General features: G+C 41.3%; 1 protein-coding gene across 1 annotated transcript in view; it reads right to left on the bottom strand.

The window, feature by feature from the left end:
• ADGRA3 (adhesion G protein-coupled receptor A3) overlaps nucleotides 1-22,785 on the bottom strand; it is a 204,825-nt gene that overhangs the window by 103,834 nt on the left and 78,206 nt on the right. The window contains exons 3-6 of the mRNA XM_007954828.2: nucleotides 17,415-17,486; nucleotides 10,124-10,195; nucleotides 7,983-8,054; nucleotides 5,100-5,260 (exon numbers count right to left, since the gene is read on the bottom strand). Of these exons, the coding sequence (XP_007953019.1) occupies nucleotides 5,100-5,260; nucleotides 7,983-8,054; nucleotides 10,124-10,195; nucleotides 17,415-17,486 (377 nt within the window). The remainder of the gene's footprint in view (nucleotides 1-5,099; nucleotides 5,261-7,982; nucleotides 8,055-10,123; nucleotides 10,196-17,414; nucleotides 17,487-22,785) is intronic.

Raw genomic sequence — 22,785 nt, 5'->3', positions numbered from 1 at the left:
CACCCCCAAGGGCTGGCTCTCAGCCCCAACAGTTAACAAGATGAACATGCAGACCACTCAACTCAGAATGATGCATCCACATACTCTATGGTAATACATCCCTTAGAGAAATGGACCACGGGGCACCAGAGGACCAATATTCAGGATGAGGAAATGCAGGACAAACAGGAGTGCATAAATATGAGAGGCGCAGGGGGAGGGTTACAGGGTAGGGAGGGGAGGAGACTGGGTTAAGATTGGACATGGTAACGTTGAATGTAAGACAAGCTCTTAAAATAAAATCAAATCAAAAATTTTAAAAATAAAAATCTATTGGAACTAATTGAGAGATTTAGCATCAGGGCAGGATACAAGATCAACATCCCAAAATCAGTTGGATTCCGCTACACCAGCAACGAGATTGCTGAAAAAGAAATAAGGAAATCAATACCATTTGCAGTAGCTACCACTATGAGACCGGTAATCAACTCCATGGTATAATCTACTGTGAGCAGCTGAGTAGTTGCCCTGGGGTATATGGTCTGCTTCCCATATATAAGTAGCAGCTTTGAGGATGGTTTCTTATGGCACCCTTTAACCCTGCATATAGCCGTGTCACTGTTCAGCAGCCTGCCATGCTCTGCCAACCTTGGGACTTTCAATGGACTTGAATTAATGGTCTGCCATGTGGTTTAGTAACATTGGGTCTGTGCCATTTTACTTGTTGACCTTGGGTTTGTTAGCCTCAGCAGCCAGTAGCTGCCTGACTGAAGAGACGCCTCTGGCTTCAGTGGGCCAAGAGCAAGAGGCAAAGCTGAAGCCCAGGGTCGAGGGGCTTTCACACAGTCCCTAGCACCTGGCACTCAGTCTGGAATTCAGATTTCTATCCTCCCAAACTGTAAGAGAATAAATTCCTGTTTGTTCAAGCCATCCCATTTCTGGTATATTCCTGTCATAGCGGTACTAGGTAACCAGAAAAATAGGAAAAAACAATCACTAACTTTATATGGAAAAGAAAGAGACTTCGGATAAGCAAAGCACTATTGAAGAAGAAGAACGAAGTAGGAGGTCTCACACTGCTAGTCTCAAAACCTATTATACAGCCACAACAGTCAAAACTGCCTAGTATTGGTATAAGGACAGACACATAGACCAATGGAATAGAATTGAGAACCCAGAAATAAATCCATTGAATTATGGTCAGCTGATCTTTGACAAACGGCTGAAATCTGTTAAATGGGGAAGAGAATGTCTGTTTAGTAAATGGTTCTGGCAAAACTGGATATTCATTTGCAGAAAAATGAAACAAGATGTGTAACAAAACTAACTCCAGATAGATCAAAGACTTAAATGTGAAACCTAAAATGATAAAGTTCCTCAAGGAAACACTAGAAGCAAATTTAGGGGTCCTAAAATATATGGTATGCGAGCTCTGGTGGCATAGTACCTAAGGCTTTTGACTGCTAACCAGAAGGCTAGTGGTTCCAACCCACCAGCCACTCCTTGGAAGGAAGGTTGGGCAATTTACTTCTGTAGTAATACCGCCTCGGAAACCCAAGGAGGGGTCACTATGAGTCGCACCCGACTCGATGGCAGTGCTTTTGGGGTTTTTTTTTGGTTAATATATAGCATAAATGGGAGCTCTGGTAGCATAGTGTCTAGGGCACTTGACTGCTAACCAGAAGGCTGGCGGTTCAAATCCACCAGCCACTCCTCAGAAGGAAGGTACTGCAATCTACTTCCATGGTGATACTGCCTTGGAAACCCAAGGAGGGGTCGCTATGAGTCGGGTCCAACTCGATGGCACATACCACCACCACCACCAACAACATGGCATAAATAGACTATCGAGCATAATCCAAAATGTACTAACAGCAGAAGATAAACTCGATGAATGGGACCTTCTCAAAATTAAATTTTTATGTCCTTCAAAGATCTCTTCAAAGGACTTAATAGAGAACCTACAGATTGGGAAAAAATATTTGGCAAAGATATATCTGACAAGGGACTTCCCTCTAGAATTTATAAAAACTCCAACATCTCAACAACAAAAAGACAAATAATCTAATTAAAAAATAGGCACAAGACATGAATAGACACTTCACCAAAGAGGCTATTCAGGTGGTCAACAAACATATGAAGTAATGCATACAATCATCAGCCACTAGAGAGATGTAAATCAAAACAACAATGAGGTACCATCTTGCTCCAGCACTAGCAGCAAAGTTCAACAAGACAGAAAATAACAAATGCTGGCGAGGTTGTGGAGAGATTGGGACTCTCATACACTGCTGGTGGGACTGTAAAATGATACAGTCACTGTGGAAAGCAGTATGGCGATTCCTTAAAAAGTCAGAATTAGAAATACCAATTGACCCAGCCATTCCATTACTAGGTATATATCCTAAAGAAGTGAAAGTCAGGACAAGAACAGATATATGCACACCCATGTTCATCGCAGCACTATTTACAATAGCCAAAAGATGGGAACAACCTAGGTGTCCATCAACTGAAGAATGGATAAGCAAAGTATGGTACATACAGACAATGGAATACTACACAACCCTAAAGAATAACACAGAATCTGCAAAACACCACATAATGTGGATGAATTTGGAGGACATTATGTTGAGTAAACTAAGTCAATCACAGAAGGACAAATATTCTATTAGTCCGTTATTATAAAAAGTCAAGGAAAGGTTTATATATGGAAGGAAATGTTCTTTGTTGGTTACCAGGGGTGGGAGGGGAGGGGAGGGAACACTGTTAGACAGGTAGAGACAAGAATTAATTTGAGTGAAGAGAAGGGAAATGTACCAAATGTGAGTGATCAACACAGTGGCACTGAGGAAGAGGAAGACATAGAGAGGTGTATGGGACGTACAGACAACAAAGATGAACCCTTTTGCACATACAGTACTGCACTGTCAGTGAAGGCAAACATGGATATATGGGTGGATAGACGGGTGAACAGGCTGAACTATTAGGTATGTTTGTGCGGGGGGAACGTGCCCAACAACATGTATAGGGTTGCCAGACCATGCTTCTACAAGTCTATTGGTATGTTCTGTAAGAATTCCCAAGTATATAGCAGAGGTGACAAGGGACAAGTTTTTATTTATTTCTTGGGCACAGCCAGCTACCCAGAGGGAGCAAGTAGTTGGACCTGTGGACTTGGGACCATAGTCACAGGGACATCAAGCTCAACTGGCAAAACATACTACACAAAACATTGTTCCACATCCTACTTTAGCAAGTAGTGACAAGGATCTTAAAAGCTTACAAGTGGCCATCTAGATGCAATGATGGGTCTCTCTTCATCCAGAGCAAAGAATGAAGAAACTCAAAGATTCATGGAAACAATTAGCCCTAGCGACTGGAACATCATGCGATCCTCAGCCTATATGACTATGAAACCCAGAAGAACTAGATGGTGCCCGGCTACTGCTGGCAACCACTTGGACGGGGATCTATGTAGGATATGCTGGATAGAATGGGAGAACAATGTGGAACAAAACTCACAATCATTAAAAAAAAAAGGGACCAAATTTGCTGGTCTGATAGAGCTTGATGGAACCACTGAGACTATGGCCCATAGTTGCCCTTAAGGTCTGGAATTGAACCCACTCCTGTGACTTCCAGACAAACAAAAGATAGGCATATGAGTTAAACATTTACACTAGGTAGATACACTCCTTGGAGAGAACAATCATGGGAGAACAGAAGGGCTGTGTATGCAAAGAGACATCTCAAGGCGTGAGAGTGCACAGAGGGAAGGACAGAGAGAAGAGGTAACTATGGGGAGGAAGTCGGAGGGGAGCTGTTGCATTGTGGTAAATTGTAGTCAACGTCATGAGACAAAGTATTGGTGAGCTACTGTATGGTAAGTGAATTTGCTCTGTAAACTTTCACCCAAATCACAATTTAAAAAAAAAAAAAAAGGTTTCAGAATATCATTAGGGACTATCATGGTATTTTTATAAAGACCAAAGTGTAATAGAACTAGGAAAAAGGTGAGGACAGTACACCGTTGTCTTAACATTTGTCATCTCTAAGGATAAGAATGCCACTGAGCTCCATTTCTTTCTTGGTTTTGTCTCTTTTCATAAATCTTAATTTTCATCCAATAAACATATCTTACTTGTAAAACAATAATACTAATCATAAAAAGAAAAGTGAAACAATGATAGGACTCTTTGCTTCCAAACACAAAGAGTAAATGGGGATCTCCCACTATCATCTTAAGCATGCTGTTGTTGTCTGTGCTCTTCTTTCCATTTATATCCATTGCCTCTATGCATCCAGCCCACGGCAGCCTCATGTGTATCGGAGCAGAGCTGTGCTCCACAGGGATCCAGTGGCAGGTTTTTTGGAAGCAGATCACCAGGCCTCTCTCCCAAAGCACCTGTGGATGGCCTTGAACTGCCAGCCTTTCAACTAGTAGCTGAGCATATGCATTAACCATTGCACCACCATAAAACACCTGTCCTCAGATAGTCTGCATCATGATCACTTTCAACGGCTGCATAGTATTTCAATGAATGCATGTATCACAAAGTTTAAACCAATTCTCTCTTTACGAGAATTTAGGATCTGCTTATACATGAAGTCTGGAGAGCTATACACCTATCCTAACATTCCCTAAGAATTAATTCTAGATATACAATTACTGGATAAGTCTTTTAAGAACACTGATACATGCTGGACTTCACAAAGACTTTATCCCTGAACACTCTCCCAAAAAAACAATATGATAGTGTCCTGAGATTCTCTTACTATAAGCAATTCCCCAGTTTGCCACTGGATAGGAAATCTGATGATCTATGCTATTCTTTGAAATTGGCTTTCATAAAAGAAAGCTGTTCAGAACGCAAGAAAACAGGTACCTTAAAGACTGATCAAAAGAAATAATAATTTTTTTTTTCCTAGCCATGTGACTTAATTGTTTAATTGTTGGCCTGATGGAAATATCAAATCCACCAAGATCAATGGCTGTACTTCAGTCTCAACCAAATACAAAGAGAATTTTATGTTTTGTTAAGGGAGAGCAAAAACATAAATACAACTAAAACATGGGAGCAGATCAAACACGGAGAACAGTTCCTTTATTTCTCCCTTACCGCATGTCAATAGCTCCTGCTTCACGCCTGTGATGGGCTGGGCCTGCAGGGACTTAGGGTAAGCACACCTGGTGTCCCGGACAGTGATGTTCCTCTCTTTTACCCAGCGATGCATCCATAGTATGTTACAATCACACAAAAGGTACTCAGTCTGGAATTCTCTGCACCACCAAAATACAAAGTAGAGATGACAGTGAATAAAATTAAACAGCACTTTTGCTTTATATTAGCTTATACTTTTGGAGGCAAGTCCACTACCACTCACCCTTACCAGCCCTGTGGCATCCTGCAGTAACTGTTACGTTCTCCTTTGCAATGAGCTGACTGGAGAGTGTCCAATCCCAGCACTATCTTACCAGGATCCTGGGATTCCGCGTTCAATCCAAGGTGGCAGGCACACAAGATCTATTCATCATCCCTCTTCTATGAAACAAGCTTCTTAACTCCATGCTTCTGGAATGCCGACCCCAATCCTTTTTGTGTCTCAAACTTCTGTTCATGCACCATAAAGCATGTGGCCCTTAAACTGGATTTGAAACCTTCTCCAAGTTTTCCACGTCCTTGGTCTAAATGCCTACGCCTCTCCTGTTAATGCCGGCATTGAAGTAGCAACCTGAGGCGACCCAGGACTGTGTCACGTGGCCATATTCATCCCGTCGGCTAGACTGTAAGCTCCTCACGGGGAGGGGCTGTTGCTGGCAATCCTGTACTATGCTCCAAAGTGGTACCATAAAAATGTCTTGACCGAAGAAGGGTTAGTCAATCAGCAGATTAAAAATGTAAAATAAGAGTACATCACACTTAATATGAAAATAGAGAATTACCTTTATAAAAGTTTTGTAATTTATCACGAAAGGAAGATAAATACAAATCAGATATTGTTGCTACTGTGTGCTGTCAAAGTGATTCTGACTCACAGAGAGTTCACAGGACAGAACAGAACTGTCCCATTAGGGTTTTCTAGACTGTAAACTGGAGCAGACCACCGGATCTTTTCTCGCAGGGAGAAGCTGGTGAATTCAAACCACAAATCTTTCAGTTAGAGGCCAATGTGTCACTTAACCAATGTGTCACTAGAGTTCCTTAGATGAGACATAAGCACAATTATCTCTTAAAACCATGGTTCACTAAACAGTGACACATCATGTGGTAAACACTAAGCTAATTCCATCTAATAAAAGACATTATCTTTGCCAATAAAGAAACGTCAGGGGGGAGCAAAAACATAAATACAACTAAAACACAATATAACGTGTTCTATAAAAACAAACGAATAAAGTGCAAAGATAAGCATGTGCGTGCTAATACAGTACACGGACACAAAGTCCATCTCCTCATTGGTTTTGACAAAAAGAAAGAAAAAGGAAACATCATGGGGGACACAGAATACAGCGTAGATGAAATAAATTAAAAACAATAACAAAAGGCTGAGCTGAATGATTCGTAACTTCTAAGCACCCAATTCTGGTCAGTTCTTAGTATTAGGAGGCGAAATCACTGGCAGTTTTTTCCCAATTTTTGGAAGAGGATACTTCGAACAGGAACTCCATGTGGCCTCAAAAGCCAGATTACCTGTCACAGACATTTTCTTCCCTAGGCCACAGAAATGGCTGACCTGGACCCACTAAATAGGCCAAAAGACCCACTAAATAGGCCAAAAGGAGATGTTTTCCAGTCTGGATAAATCCAAGAGGGGTTTCCACAGGAGAAAACAATGGGACTCTAGAAGCACATACGGACGCCCCCTGATGGTGAGGCAGCAATGGATGTATAACCTACAGCCGTATCCCAACAAAGCCTGCCCAATGAGATTTAGATGATAAAAAGAAAACAAGTCGGCATACACCTAACAGAATGGCATCTGGTAGAGATGAAATGCTCCCTTGAAAAAGACCTCAATCCCATCAATTATACTAAAAGAAAACCTGAAAAACATTGCTGTTTGATTCTGGTTCATACATGAATGAATCTCACTTTGAGTTTGAAATACATTAAAGTTTATGTGGCCATCATTTTTTTCAAAAGCAACTCCTGTGCAATTTCTCAGTTAACAAAACTATGTCTGTTGCAGCTGGGGTGTGGGGCAGGTAAGGGAATCAACCAATTCTAAAACTATAGAGAACTGTGTAAATGGGATCTTATGTTGATAACATAAAGCAGGTATTCGAAACACCCCTAGAAACACCAGCAACAAGGTCTGAATTCAGCTGGTGCAGGGGTTACAGGACAAAATTAAAGCCCTAAAGTACAGAATATTCTCAACTGTAAATTCCTCATGGTGTTGTCAGGTGACGTGGAATCAGCTCTGATCTATGGCAACCTTATGCATAACAGAATGAAGTGTGGCCTGGTCCTAGACATACTCACGATCGCTGCTATGTCCGACTCCACTGGTCTAGCTCTTCTGTCAACCCATCTCATTGAAAGGTCCCTTATTCTCACTGACCCTCCACTTTATCAACCATAACTTCCTCTTCTAGCAACTCGTCTTTCTAGATAACACGTCCAAACTAAGTGAGCATAACTTTCACCATTCCCACTTTTCTAAGGCCTATTTTTCATAGGGAGGGGATATTTTATACTTTGGGATTTAATTAGTCAAGCAACAAAATATTTTCTAATGTTAAAATAAATCCAAGGAGAAACCACATTACCAATTCACGGGCTTTAAAAACCAATTAGCATACTTTTAAGTGTTGTAAAGAGAAAACGGATATCCTAGTCTGAAACTCATCCTTAAGATTTACTGTATGTTTTTCAGTGTGGAAGCAAGTGCTCAAGTAAGATTCTAATTTCTGCAAATTCACTAGACTGTCCTCATAAAACCTCCTTAAACCACATAATAAACTTCAAAAGCGAAGACAAGACAAAATTCTTACTTACAGAGACCGGAGTGAGCCAAGATAATCAAAAGTTCCTTGAGATAATGAAGAAAACAAATTCCCTGAAAGATTTCTGGGGGAAAAAGAAGCAAACGATTTCACTTTTAAAACTACTTAACATTATACATTTTACATCATTTCATATTTTTGAAGGTGCCCTATAATCATTAAACAATGTTATAAATAACTTATGAAAGCTGTTTGAAGTCTGATAAAGACGAAGTAACTAGTAAATATTCTCTCCAAGATTAAGAAAGAAAATTACTCTTAACTTTATAGAAAACAGTACGTAAAACTGTAAATTATGCTCCCAGCTTAACGAGGACCTCTCCATCAGACACCGCGTCAGCCTGAAATGCCCGTACTATCAGCCTGAAATGCCAGTACTATCCGTTCAACAAATAAGGCCCTTCATCATGCCCCCTTCCTGCTGAAGTACTCTTCCTGTGGTCTCTCAGTATCATTTAAGGGAAGAAAGTAAAAATTTAAAAAATTAACAAGACAAGGAAAACCTGAATGATTATCAGCAGCAAACACAACAGTTGAGTGAGAAATGTGGAGACAGTGGAATGAGTTCAGGGTTTAAAATGAAAGAGACTTGGGATGTAAGTCTCACGTACAAGACAAATGACTTAACCTCTCCAGGTTCCCCTTGTACCAATTGTTGTTGTTGTGTGCCATGGAGTCGGACCCAACTCACAGCGACCCCTCCTTGGGATTCCGAGGCAGTATCACTATGGAAATAGACTGCCCAACCTGCCTTCCGAGGAGTGGCTGGTGGGTTTGAACCGCCAGCCTTCTGGTTAGCAGTCAAATGCCTTAGGTACTACACTACCAGTTCTAAGTTTCTGTCTGCTTTTTACACACATTCATATAAAGCTCTATTATAATAAACCTTATTTCTAGTTACTACCATGTAAACAGTCTATTGCAAAAATATAGTAAAATGTGTGAGGGTTTATAGAAAGTCCCTCCATATTTATATTATATACAAAATTATAATAGAGATAAACAGACATAGATCATTTAAATTTTAATTAAGGCTTATGATAATTTTCAGGTACTATTAAACCTAAGTTTGGGCAATCTATTTCCAAGTGATACTACCTCAGAAACCCAAGGAGGGGTCGCTATGAGTCAGGTCCAACTACACAGCAGTGAGTTTGGTTTGGTTTATTAACCCCACTTTACAAGCGAAAAACACAAAACCTCAGAAAAGTTCAATAACTCAGCCAAAATCACCTGGCCAGAGGCAACTTTCTCATGGTCATTTACCTCACTACCCTGCCCCTTGTCACAGCGTCTCTGGCTGTCACTTCTACCTCCAAGCCTTTGCTCAGCTTCTTTTTGCTTCTAACTATCCAAAGTTTTGTACACTTTTGTACCATCAGCTCACGTCTGTCCTCTTGCAAGATGTGTTTCTCAGATTACTGAAGACTTTGATCATCTCTCTCAGGGTGAACGTGTCCTCTGCTATGTGAACAATATCACGTTTCTGTGTGTGCACGTGCGCAGTAGTGTATTATTATGTTCTGGTGACATTTTATCTCCATGATTCGTTTGTAAGTGCCTGTCCCCTCCTGCTTCTATAATCTCTAGAGTTGCTACTTTAATATGAATATTAAACACTATCATAAAACACAAAAATCACACCCACTGCTGTCTAGGTGATTCTGACTCAGTGACCCTGAGGGACAGAGTAGAACCGGCCCATAGGAGTGTCCAAGCTGTAAAACTTTACCGAAGCAGACTGCCATATCTTTCTCTGGTGGAGCGGCTGGAGGGTTTGAACCACCGACCTTTCTCTTAGCACTCAGGCATTAAACACTGTGCCACCAGGGCCCCTCCACATATCATTTAAAAAAAAAAAAAAAACCAAACTGACTGCCTTGGAGTGAGTTCTGACTCACAGCAACTCCCACTGGGTCTCTAAGGCCGTAAATCTTTACGGAAATAGATCAGCCCATCTTCCTCCCACTGAGTGGCTGGTGAGTTCGAACAGCAGACCTTCTGCCTAAGCATCCAAATGCCTTATCCACTACGTCACCAGAGCTCCTTCCACATATCACACGTGGTCATAAATCTTTGGGTACCACATCAAATGCTTCACTGCATATGAATAGGAAAGAAAGATGTACTTACAGCCTAACTAGATTGGTAAGCCCTCTAAATATGTCTGCATTCAGACAGCCTATCCGATTGTTTGTCAGGTCCCTAAAGAGAAAAGGGAGAAAGTGCCTGCAATTAGTTTTCTTGGTTAATGAAGCACACACATGCACTTTTCAGCTATCACACAAGCTCTGTCTTTCCAGCACCTCTGAGATACTTACCTCCACCTCAAGTGAGATAAGGATAGCACTGAGGAATGGCATCATCTTGCTTCCACTCACCTCTGGCACACACACACATACACAAACACACACACGTCAAACTCTGCTCAATTACCGCACTCTATATTTCAAGCATTATGCTTGAAATTACCTAAGACAAAGCTGGAGGAAAAAAATGGGGCCCAATACATCTTACTGTCTGCAATACAATTTCTTAGATGACCTATAGTTACTTCTGCTGGGTGACACCAGACAGGAGAATCCAATCTCAGCCAACAGATAACAAATAGCAGATAAAAGGGCAAATTATCAAGGGATGGCCCTTTTATTTCCTCAGGAGCATCTCAAACTTACTGCTTTCTAACTTCAGTTTCCTAATATTCAGAAGGTTTGACTGTAATGAAAAAGAAAGAAGGGGGACAAAAAAAAAGAAATGAATTAGCTTCTACTGCCCAGATCTTGTTGATAAAGCAAAAGAGTAAGTGAACAGATCTAACTTTTACCTCCTTTTGGAGTTTGTTTTTCAAAAAGCCACTTAATCTCCCTGATTCAAATTACCTATAAACAAAAGGAGTGGCATGGGAGGCTTACAAAAATGCTGACGTTGGCTGCTGAGCGAGATGCACAACGGGAGATGCAGGACTGAAGGTCCGTAAGGAAGTGCCTGTGTGTACACACAACTACATAAACCCTGAGGGGGTGCTGTTGTTAGGCCCTGGGGAGGCAGCCCTGACTCACAGCGACACTGCAACAATAGAAAGGAACACTGCCCAGACTGCAGCACCCTCACCACCATGGCCATGCCTGAGCCCAGCTGTAGCCACTCTGCCAATCCATCTCATTGAGGGCCTTCCTCAACATGACGACCCCAGAATATCCTTGTAAGCTACTGAGTTTACATATAGGACGACCCCTTCAGCGCAAATCTTGTACCATAAGTTCAATGATAAGTCAGCTGTTTGGAATTAAGAATGTATTTCCCAGCAACAGAACAATATAAATGGCAAGTACATCCCCAGGCAAGAACACAACAGTCTACTTCATTCAGAGTAGAAATGACACCTGCTCAAGTAGCAGCACTTAAATGCTACTGAAGAAGGAAAAAAAAAAATTTTTTTGAACAGCAGTACCTGAGAAATTACTTTAAGTATAAAGAAGTAAATGGAAAACTTAATATATTTAAGTATCCTTAAAACATCCTGATGAAAGAAACTTTATTATTCATTTCCTTCAACTTATATCTCAGTATAGAATGTTATTACCATGAATCTATTACCCACAAGTTGTTAATACAAGAATGAAGATCACAGAGGGAGAGAATAAGAAGTGGTCTTGTTTGACAGTAGGACATCTTAACCTTTTCTACAGGAATAAAAAAGAAAGAAAAAGTTGGAGGGAAAAATGTTTTAGACACTCCCAAACTTTAGCATCAGAATCACTGGGAAGAATGGTTAAAACAGAGGTTATTGGGCCCAGCCTCAGCAGTTCTCACAGGGTAATCTAGTCACACTCTGTGGTGCTTCCCTACTTTAAGACTGATATTTACAGGCACAGGTCCAAACTGACCAATCTCAATACCTTGTCAGTTAATCCCCCGTAAGAAGCACAAAGAAAGTGACTCTATTATAAATCAGACTACTCTCCCTAATAACCTAGTCACCATTTCTGGCTGTGCTCCACCCCCGTCTGGGTGTGCATGGCTGAGTCCTAATAACTGCCAAGCCTCCTAGGAGCTCCACACTACCTATGACCCTCTCTCTCTGTAGAACTAGATTCCTACTCCATATGCAGGCTTTTCATCAACATGTACGGTCCAACAGACTGCAAACCCATCAAGGTTTTCCTGGCTTACCTTCCCATCTCTAAAGCCCAGCTCACTATTGTGGGGATGGACTCAGTAGGTTTTTTTTTTTTTTTTTTTGGATGGACTCAGTAGGTTTTTTTTTTTTTTTTTTTTAAATTGTACTTTAGGTGCAAATTTACGGAGCCGAATGTGTTTTACATTCAACACTTGGTGTACATTTGGTTTCACTCTCCAATTACCATCCCCAACCCTAACCCACTCTCCTCCTCTCCCTTCCCAGTAACCCCCCATCCCTGTGCCCTTCTTAGTTATGCAGTCCTGTCTATCCAGCTTTCCCTCCGTGTCACTGCTGCCCTTCTGGTGCCCATGGCCAACTGCTCCAAGGGATGTATCTCCGTAGAGTAGGTAGGTGCATTGCCCTGGGTTGAGTCTTATTTACTGTTGGGCTGAGAGCCAGCCCTTGGGAGTGAGTTTTATCCCAGGTCCAATGTGTATCCCAGGGCTATAGTATTGGAGGTCCCAAGACTCCCTCTGACCAGTAATTCTGGTCATTATTCCATTTTGGGATTTTCTTCCACGTTTTTCCTCCCTCTCTACCCAGGATCTCCAGTTTTGATCCCTTCCTGAGTGGCTGGCATTGGTAGTCGGGCACCATCTACTCCTTCTGGTCTCAAGGTCCATTGTGTCCTAGGGCTGCTTGTTTCCAAATGCCCTTGGTTTTCCTCACTCTTCTTTGCTTCCGACAAGAGGAGACCATTAGCTGCATCTTAGATGACCCCAGTAGCTACTCACCAAAGTAGGCTATGGAACAAGATTTTTATATATTTTGTTATGCCAATTGAGTCTGGTGTCCCCGAGTACTACAGTCCTGAGTTGGCAGATCCAGTGGCTCTCTCTCCCACAGTATCTAGCTGTCTGTGAGGGATTGTTCTATGTCTGTCTTCTGTTGCTTCTGTAATGACTGCAGGTATTTTGTATCACTAGTAACTGTGCAAGATTAACCTCAGCTGAATCTATCTTTGGTCTAGAATATAATCCTGTTCACTGACCCCCATCTGATCTTCTCAGATGTTTATGTGTTTATTTGTAGCCTGGTATTTGGTGTTAATGGTAACGCAGTAGTGTAGATATACTGGTATCAGCCTCTGTCATCTATATCTTACATGTACAATCTGTCCTCCTTTTCCCCAATGTTATCATGCTGGTCACAGACTCTTGACATACCATCCCTCCCCTTACCCAACTCAGCGTGTGGCCCCCAACTGGACTCAGTGGATTTTTGTTGATTGCAATGGATGCTGATTTCAGCCTTACCACTTTGATTACACTGCTGTTACTCAAGCTAAACTCTAAACTTAGCTTGGTCCACCGCAACTCTAATGCCTACCTAACCTACTCACTGTCCATGTCTACCTCCTCAATCCTTTTCACTTTCCTTATCAAGAATTCCAAGGTCTCTGGGTGATGCAGTTTATGCCTATGTACTTATCTAAAGGCTGGTGGTTCAAACCCACCCAAGGACCATGGAAGAAAAATCTGGAGATCCATTTCTATAAAGATTATAGAGAAAACACCCTGTGGAGTAGTTCTATTCTGTAACTCATGGAGGTCTCCATGAGCTGGAGTCAACTTGATGACTATGGGTTATTTTCTACCCAGAATTCCAATCTCCATTAGTACCACTAACCTACCCCGAACCTGGTCAGCTTTCCTGACTTGTTTCATTAATACAGAAAATCTTAAGCAAAAAGTAAGGAAGTGTAGAGTTAGCAGGGAAGAAAAAACTGATTAGAAATGAAAACCCTGAGCTGCACTGAGTGAGTGCAAAGATGGAGGATCACAATGATGCTTTTGCCACACAAACAATGATAATAAAATTCCCTAATACAGAGTCTGACCGGCATTTTAAACACTTTTACAAGGAGAAGAGAGAAACCTTTACCTGCTACTGCTCTTAACCTTCCAAAGGTCTGAATCTTAACACTGCCCAAGCGAGGGAAATGGGAGGGGAGCTACAAATGACCAGTTTTACAGGCAAGATAATTATACTTGCAAAAGTAATCAAAATTCTGCAAAAACAGCACTGCCAACTCTTACAACTGGATCACACTATAAAAAAAAAGAACAGACTATGAATGATAACAAAATAAGAACGCCAAGGTGTGCAAAGTATAAAGATGGAAGGTTGGCGGCAATATTGAATTCATGGCACAAATAAAGTAAGAGCAGCTATAGCCAGTTTATCAGACAAATACTGTGAAACAAATGAGACATAAAAAATAACCACCCTGAATAATTTAAAAAATTAAATATAATAAGAAAGTATGATAGAGTGACCAAAATCCACGAGAAAGGGTCAGCTGAAAGGATGAGAAGAAGAAGAAAGCGTGGCATCAGCCTCCTCCCCTCTGTCCCTGGTCTTGTTCCACTTCAGTGATTTTCCCCAAGTGTCATCAGAAACCCTCTGCCACCCAAATCGGATCATGTCCACACCACACCCAGAATGTTCCGGCAGTCCCTCACTATCGAAATCATCCATTCTAAACTCTTTCTCAGAGCAGTCAAAAGCCTAATCCCCGAGCAGCCTTATCTCCTAACAGTCTTTCAAACCTTTTGACTCTATTCTCTGGCCAAAGAACTAAATCTGCTCTTCCAAGACATGTGCTCTTTCACATCAATGTCCATTCTGCTTAGAAGGTACTTTCTGTCATTCTTCAATACACATTAACCCTCAGGTGTAAGATCAAATCTAAACCATGGTGGCTCTTGTGGCAGGCTGCTGACCTCTCAAATGTTCCCTCCTTTCCCCAGTTTATTATTACATCTAGTCAAGCATCTATAAAGGACTGCGGCTGGTGCAAGCAGCTTGCAACTGTCTGCTAATCTAAAGGTTGGCTGTTAAAACTCACACAAGGAGTTCTTGGAAGAAAGGCCTGGAGATCTGCTTTCATGAAGATTCCAGCAAGAAAACTCTACGGAGCAGTTTACTCTATAACCCATGGGCTCACCATGAGTGTGAACTGACTCAAAGGCAATGGGTTCAGGGTTTCATTTGTTTGTTTAGAGCAAATATTAGGTTGTATTTTCTTTAACTACCTATCCCCAGGACCACTCCTCGGAATCTAGGGGCTCTTCCAGAGAAGTCAGAATGTAGTAAGAGGTTAACACGCAATAAATAACTGAAGAAGGGATGAAAGATACGTATGCAGGTGGGCAACATGAGAATGAGTCCACACAGCCTGAATGCAGAGAAGGGGCACTTCTCATGTGTGAGCCTGCTTACCACAGCAATTCTAAGAAAACATAAGGGAAGGAAGGCAGTTATAAAGTTTCAGTAGTAGTAGAAAAAATGGGTCCTTAGGTTTTGAAGTAGTATTAATATGTGGATAATATATATATATAAATAGTGAGATTAAGTTATTAACAGAAAGATGTTCCAACTTAGAAGGTATTTACAACAGAAACAGTCTGAAAGGATGCATAATTGGAAAATTACCTATATATGAGGTTGCTGGCAAAGCCAATAATGTAATGATTTTATTAGCATCACAGGGACACAACCATCTACCACAGAGAAGTAAAATTACTGCATAAATCAATCCCTGTCTGATGTTTACCTGTGTTTTATTGACTTTGCAAAAGCATTCAACTCTATGGATCATAACAAATTGTGGATAACATTTCAAACAATGGGAATTCCAGAACACTTAACTGTTGTTGTAGTTAAGGTTATGTGTCAACTTGGCTGGGCTTGGTTTTGGGTGGCTGGACAGCTGGATGTAGTTATTCCCCCTGGTGAGACTGGCAATTATTAACCCCATGGTAGAATCTACTGGAGCAGCTGAGTAGCCGCTTTAGGGTTGTGGGCTGCTTCCAGTACATAACTTTGAGGAAAATCTCCAGCTTTTTGGCACACTTGAACTCTGCATGTAGCTGTGTCGTTGTTCAGCAGCCTGCCATGCTCTGCCAATCCTGGGACTTTCAATGGACTTGAATTAATGGCCTGCTATGTGGTTTGGTAACATTCGGACTATGCCTCTTTACTTGTTAACCTTGGGTTTATAAGTCTCAGCAGCCAGCAGCTGTCTGAGTGAAGAAAAGTCTCCGGTTCAGTGGGCCAGGAGCAGAAGGCAGAGCTGAAGCCCAAAGTTGAGGGGCTTTCAACCAGCCCCTAGAGCCTGGCACTTTGAACTAGGATTTCCAGCCTCCAAAATTGTAAGAGAATAAAACTCCTGTTTGTTAAAGCCATCCCATTTGTAGCGTACTTCTGTTAGAGTGGCACTAGGTAACCAAAACTGTGCTCAGGCAGAACCTATACAAACCTATACAAAGACCAAGAGGCAATTGCTCAAACAGAACAAAGGGGTTAATCCATGGTTTAAAGTCAGGAATGGTGTGTATCAGAGTTGTATCCTTTCACCACACTTATTCAATCTGGATGCTAAGCAAATAATCTGAGAAGCTGGACTGTGTGAAGGAGGATATGGCATCAGGATTGGAGGAAGTTGTCAAGGATTTCATTTTACTTGGATCCACAATCCATGTCCATGGAAGCAGAAGTTAAGAAATCAGACAACATATTGCACTGGTCAAATCAGCTGCAAAAGACTTCTTTAAAGTGTTTAAGAGCGAACATGTCACTCTGAAGACTAAGGTGTGCCTGGCCCAAGCCATGGTATTTTCGATCGTCTCATATGCACATGAGAGCAGACAATGAATAAGGAAGACCTCAGGAGAACTGATGCATTTGAATTTGTGTTGGTGAAAAATATTGAATGTGTTGACAAAGAATATGGAATGTACCATGGGTGGCCAGAAGAATGAACAAAACTGTTTTGGAAGAAAGAGAGCCAGAAGGCTCCTTTGAAGGGAGGAAGACAAGACTTCATCTCATGGACTCTGGATGCATTATCATCAGGAAGGACCAGATCTGGAGAAGGACTCATGCCTGGTAAAGTAGAGGGTCAGCACAAATGAGGAAGGCCCTCAACAAGATGCACTGACACAGCGGCTGCAAAACCAGGCTCGAGCATGGCACCAATTGAGAGGATGGCACAGGACTGGGCAGTGTTTCACTCTGATGTACACAGGGTCACTATGAGTTGGGATCAACTCAACGGCAACTACAAGCTGGTATGTTAACAACACTTTGTTTTTTGGTCATGGACCTACCCAAGTGAACTTGTAAAAATTACTGAATAGCCACTTTTTAAAATCCTGTTAATAAAGCTCAGAGTAGGATAAGAGCTACTTATAAAATGAACAGTTCAAGTTAATAAGCAATCAATTCAATACTTACAATCGTTTTAGTGATGACAGCCCCCAGAAGGCACCTGGATCTATACTACTAATAAGATTGTTGCGGAGGTCCCTGTTAAAAAATAATTAGATAAAAATTATACACATACCAACAGTGGAACAAATATTTAAACACATTACATTTACTTGCAATAGAGCAACCAGCAAAAACATTACGAGGCTGGTGTAGGACTGGGCAATGTTTCACCCACTCTGTTGTCCACAGGGTCGCTCTGAGTCAGAGACAATTCGACAGCACCTAACAACAGCTCCCCCACTCCATGTTCCCACTTTACCCCTTTCTCTTGCCTGGTTAACTCCTACTCATCATTTAGGCTTCGGGTTAAATATTTCCTCCAGAAAAACATCTGAGAACAATGTCCTATATGTCCATTGTCTTGGGGCACCCATCACACTGCACCAGGGCTGTATGCACTGTCTTTGCCAAGAGAGGTGAAGTTCCACCAGGGCAGGCCCGTGGCTGTTCTGCTCAGTGAGAGATGCTGCTGCTGTTTGGTACCATGGAGTCTATTCTGACTTCTGGTGATCCATGTGTGCAGAGAACTGTTCCATGGTGTTTTCAAGGCCATCACCTTTTGAAAGCAGGTCACTAGGCCTGTTTTCCCAAGGCACCTCTGGGTGGGTTCAATCACCAAACTTTCAGCCAGTAGCCAAGTACTTAACTGTTTGTGCCATCTGAGACTCCGCTATATCCCACAACATACAGAGGATGGATGGATGGCCAAGTAGATGAAAAAATAAACCATGGTTGACAGAATTACATTAACCAACCTTTTATCGTCACCATAAGAATGTTTTTAAATAAATTATGATTAGCCATGAAATCAGTAGGATTCATACAGTCAATGTACAGAACTCTGCACATCATTCATATGTTCTGTGTCAACTTGGCCAGACCTGGTTCTGAGTGCCTGGGCAGCTAGATGTAGTGATTCCTCATGATGAGACTGGGAATCAACTCCATGAGCTAAGTAGCTGCCTTAGGGATGTGGTCTGCTTCCAGTATATAAGAAGCAGCTTTGAGAAAAGTATCTGAGCTTTTGACACATCTGGATGCTGCATATGGCCGAGTCTACATCTCCATGGCCTGCCATGCTGTTTGCCAATATTGAGACTGTTAAAGGATGTGAATTAGTGGCCTGCCATGTTGCTCGATAATTTAGAGACTGTGCCATTTTACCTGTTCACCTTGGGTTTGTCAGTCTCAGCAGCCAGCAGCTATCTGAGGTAAGAGAAGCCTCCAGCTCCAGTGGGCCAGGGGCAAGAGATAGAGCTGAAGCCCAAGGTCAAGAGGTTTTCACCCAACCCTTAAAGCTAGTCCTTTGAACTTGGACCACTAGCCTCCTAAACTATAAGAGAATAAACCTGTGTTGGCTTTTTTTTTGTGATTTGGGTGAAGATTTACAGAGCAAATTCACTTTCCATACAGCAGTTCACATACACTTTGTCTCATGACATTGACCACAGTTTACCACAATGCAACAGCTCCCCTCCCACTTCCTTCCGATAGTTACCTCTTCCCTGTGTCCATCCCTTCATGCACTCCTGCCCCCTGAGCTGTCTCCCTGTGCATAAGCAGCCCTTCTGTTCTCCCATGATTGTTCTCTCCAAGGAGTGTATCTACCTCAGGTAAATGTTCAACTCCTATGCCTGTCTTTTGTCTGGCTGGAAACCCCAGGTGTGGGTTCAATTCCAGACCTGAAGGGCAGCTAGAGGCCATAGTCTCAGTGGTTCCACCAGGCTCTATGAGACCAGCAAACCTGGTCCCCTCCCCCCTTTTTTTTTCCTCCAAATGATTTTGAGTTTTGTTCCACATTGTTCTCCCTCTCTATCAAGGATCTCCTACATAGATCCCCTTCCAAGTGGATCACAGTGGTAGCCGGACATCATCTAGTTCTTCTGGTCTCATAGTCATATTGGCTGCAGATGAGATGGTGTACCAGTTGCTAGGACTAATTGAAGAGAATAAACCTGTTTGTTTAAGCCATCCACACTTGTGGTATTTTCTGTTAGAGCGGCACTGGAGGGCAAAACCACATAACCACATACATTTCTCAGAAAGAGCAGGGGGCCATGACATTTCCAACTGACCTTCCAAGAACTCAGTAAATGTATTTGTGTGTAGGTGTATTCCAATACAGAGGAAAAAGTAATTATGGTAAACTGTCCATAGTTATTGAATCTGGGTAATAAGTAAATGGGTGACATGGGGAATAACTGAATTCTTCTTTTCACTCTTCTCTATGTTTCAAAATTTTAATAAAAATTATTTTTTCTACCCAATTAAGTCCCAGGAAGAACAATCAATCAACAGGTTCATCTCATCACTTCCTATCACCCCTTCCCCACACCCCAACCTACCCCATTCTAGCTCTGAAAGAGGTAAGATGGTCTTACGAGAAATTCAAATCAGTATGTTCTTGGCCTGTATTGCTTAAGCTAAAAGCTCTGCAAATGAAAATAAATAATGTCAGTTCCATTTTTTCAAAACATAAGTTTCCTTTCCAGGTTTTAAACAGTATCTACAACAGGAACTGATTTAGCAAGAGCAGCCCATCAATCTGTGGCCGACAAAGTACTGCATAAGTTTCTACAAACTACCGCTCATGAATAACTGAGTACAGAAACATGATTTAAACACATGTTTTTGCTTCAATAATAAAAACTCTTTGATGTATTGTATAATAATATATAAATTATGTTTTCTAAATACATAACATTTTATAACAGCCATCTTGAATGTAGTAAGCTAAAGCGAATGGAAGAAATGATGATTCAAAAGAGCGGAACAGAAGGTTTCAAAGGGTTCCTCAAGAAGACAAAGTAAAGTGTTATAAAGAAATGTGCAAAGACCTGGAATTAGAAATCCAAAAGGGAAGAACATGCTCAGCATTTCTAAAGCTGAAAGAACTGAAGAAAAAAATTTAAGCTTTGAGTTACAATTACTGAAAGGTTCTATGAGCAAAATATTGAACAATGCAGGAGGCATCAAAACAAAATGGAAGGAATACACAGTTATTGTTACCAAAGCAAATGATCAACCCTCAACCATTTCAGAAGGGAGAATATGATTATAAACCAATAGTTCTGAAGGAAGAAATGAAAGCTGCACCAAAGACAGTGGTGGAAAAAAAAAAAGTTCTAGGAATGTAGAAATACCAACTGAGATGTTTCCACAAAGGAATGCAATATTGGAAGTGCTCACTCAGTATGTCAATAAATTCGGAAGGCAGTTACCCAGCCAACTGACTAGAAGAGATAGATCCATATTTGTGCTCATTCCAAAGAAAGGTGATCCAACAGAATGCAGCAATATCAAGCAGTGTCATTAATACCACACACAAGTAAAATTTTGCAGAAGATAATTCAAAAATGGCTGCAGCAGAGTATTGACAAGGAAGCTCCAGAAATTCAAGCTGGATCCAGAAGAGGATGTGGAACAAAGTATTTCACTGCTGTCGGAGGGATCTTGGCTGAAAGCTGAAAGCAGAGAATACCAGAAAGAAGTTTGCCTGTGTTTTACTGAATTATACAGACATTCAACTGTGTGGATAACAAATTATGCATAACTGTGAGAAGAATGGGAATTCCAGGACACTTAATTGGGCTCATGCAGAACCTGTACATCAAAAGAGGCAGTCATTGAACAGAACAAGCAGATACAATGTGATTGAAAATCAGGAAAGATGTGTGTCAAGATTGTATTCTTTCACCATACTTATTCTTTCAATCCACATGCTGAGAAAATAATGCGAGAAGCTGGACTATATGAAGAACCTAGCATCAGGATTGGAAGAAGACTCATTAACAACCTGTGATATGCAGATGACACAATCTTCCTTGCTATAAGAGAAGAGGACTTGAAGCACTTACTGATGAAGATTAAAGACTACAGTCTTCAGTATGGATTATATCTTAACATAAAGGAAACAAAAGTCCTTACAACTGGACTAATAAGCAGCATCATGATAGATGGAAAAGACTGAAGTTGTAGAGGATTTCATTTTGCTTGGCTCCTCAATCAATACCCACGGAAAGAGCAGTCAAGAAATCAAAGGACATATTGCACTGGGCAAATACAATGCAAAAGACCTCTTTAAAGTGTTAAAAAAGCAAAGATGTCATGTTGAGGACTAAGGTGCACCAGACTCAAGCCTTGGTATTTTCAAATCACCTGATATGCATGCAATGAAATGGACAACGTAAGGAAGACCGAAGAAGAATTGAAGCCTTAGAATTACGATGCTGGCCTGAATAAACCATGGACTGCCATGAGAATGAACAGATTTGTCTTGGAAGAAGTACAGTCAGGATGCTCCTTAGAAGCAAGCATTGTGAGACTGCGTCTCATGTACTCTGGACATGTTGTTATGAAGGACTAATCCCTGAAGAAGGACATTATGTTTCGTGTAAAGTAGAAGGTCAGAGAAAAAAAAAAAAAAGAAAACCCTCAATAAGATGGGTTGACACAGTGGCTGCAGCAGTGGGCTCAAACAGCAACAATTTTCCAGACGGTGCAGGGCTGTCCAGCATTTCATTCAGTTGTACACAGGGTCACTATGAGTCTGAACCAACTTGACATCACCTGACAACAACCACCACAACAGCCATATTCATCAAGCATTGCCAAAAGGTATTCATAGTTAAATCTTATTTAACAATCCCTCTCCCAAGGCCACCCACATCTTCCCTGAAAAGATGAGTCTAACTTTAGGATGCACAGCTAAATGTGAGCATGCTGAATCATTAGAAGACAGATGAAAAGAAGTACAAAAGAAGTGCTGAAACCAAATGAAAGAAACATTTAACACTTCCTAAAGAACTCCTTTAGGAAAAAGTACAAATCATCTCAAGTAAGTGAGATATTTTGATTGCAAGAATCAGAAACATCAACTCAGTTTCAACAATAAGGAAATTATATCTCTAGCATTACAGGAAATCCAGAAGCAGCGAAGCCTTCGTGGTTGATTCCACCCACCTCAGATTCACCATCCTCAGTATATCAGCTTTGTCTTCAGGCTTACTCTTCAGTCACAGCATGACAGTCTACACCCAGAAAGCACCTCCAAGCACAAATTCATGGAGAAGAATGGAGACTTTCTTCTTGGGTCTCCTTCGGAGCTAGGAAGTCTTTCTCCATAGCCCCACCACCTCACTCATTGGCTCAGACTGGTCTGTCAATCCAAAAAGAGAAGCTAAATGGCCCTGGAGGACGAGACCCATCCTTTGGAGTAGAATGAATGTGGGCCAGTGTGTTAGGCCGAGTTCTCTAGAGAAGCAAAACCACTAAAGCTTATATATACATATAGAGAAAGAAATTTATCTTAGGAAAATGGCTCACACACTTATAG

Source organism: Orycteropus afer, unplaced genomic scaffold (assembly GCF_000298275.1).
Source record: "Orycteropus afer afer isolate SDZICR_OR568_19922 unplaced genomic scaffold, OryAfe1.0 scaffold00475, whole genome shotgun sequence".
Lineage (NCBI taxonomy): Eukaryota > Metazoa > Chordata > Mammalia > Tubulidentata > Orycteropodidae > Orycteropus > Orycteropus afer.
The sequence above is the reverse complement of the archived record's forward strand: the minus strand, read 5'-3'. Positions and strand labels throughout refer to the sequence as shown.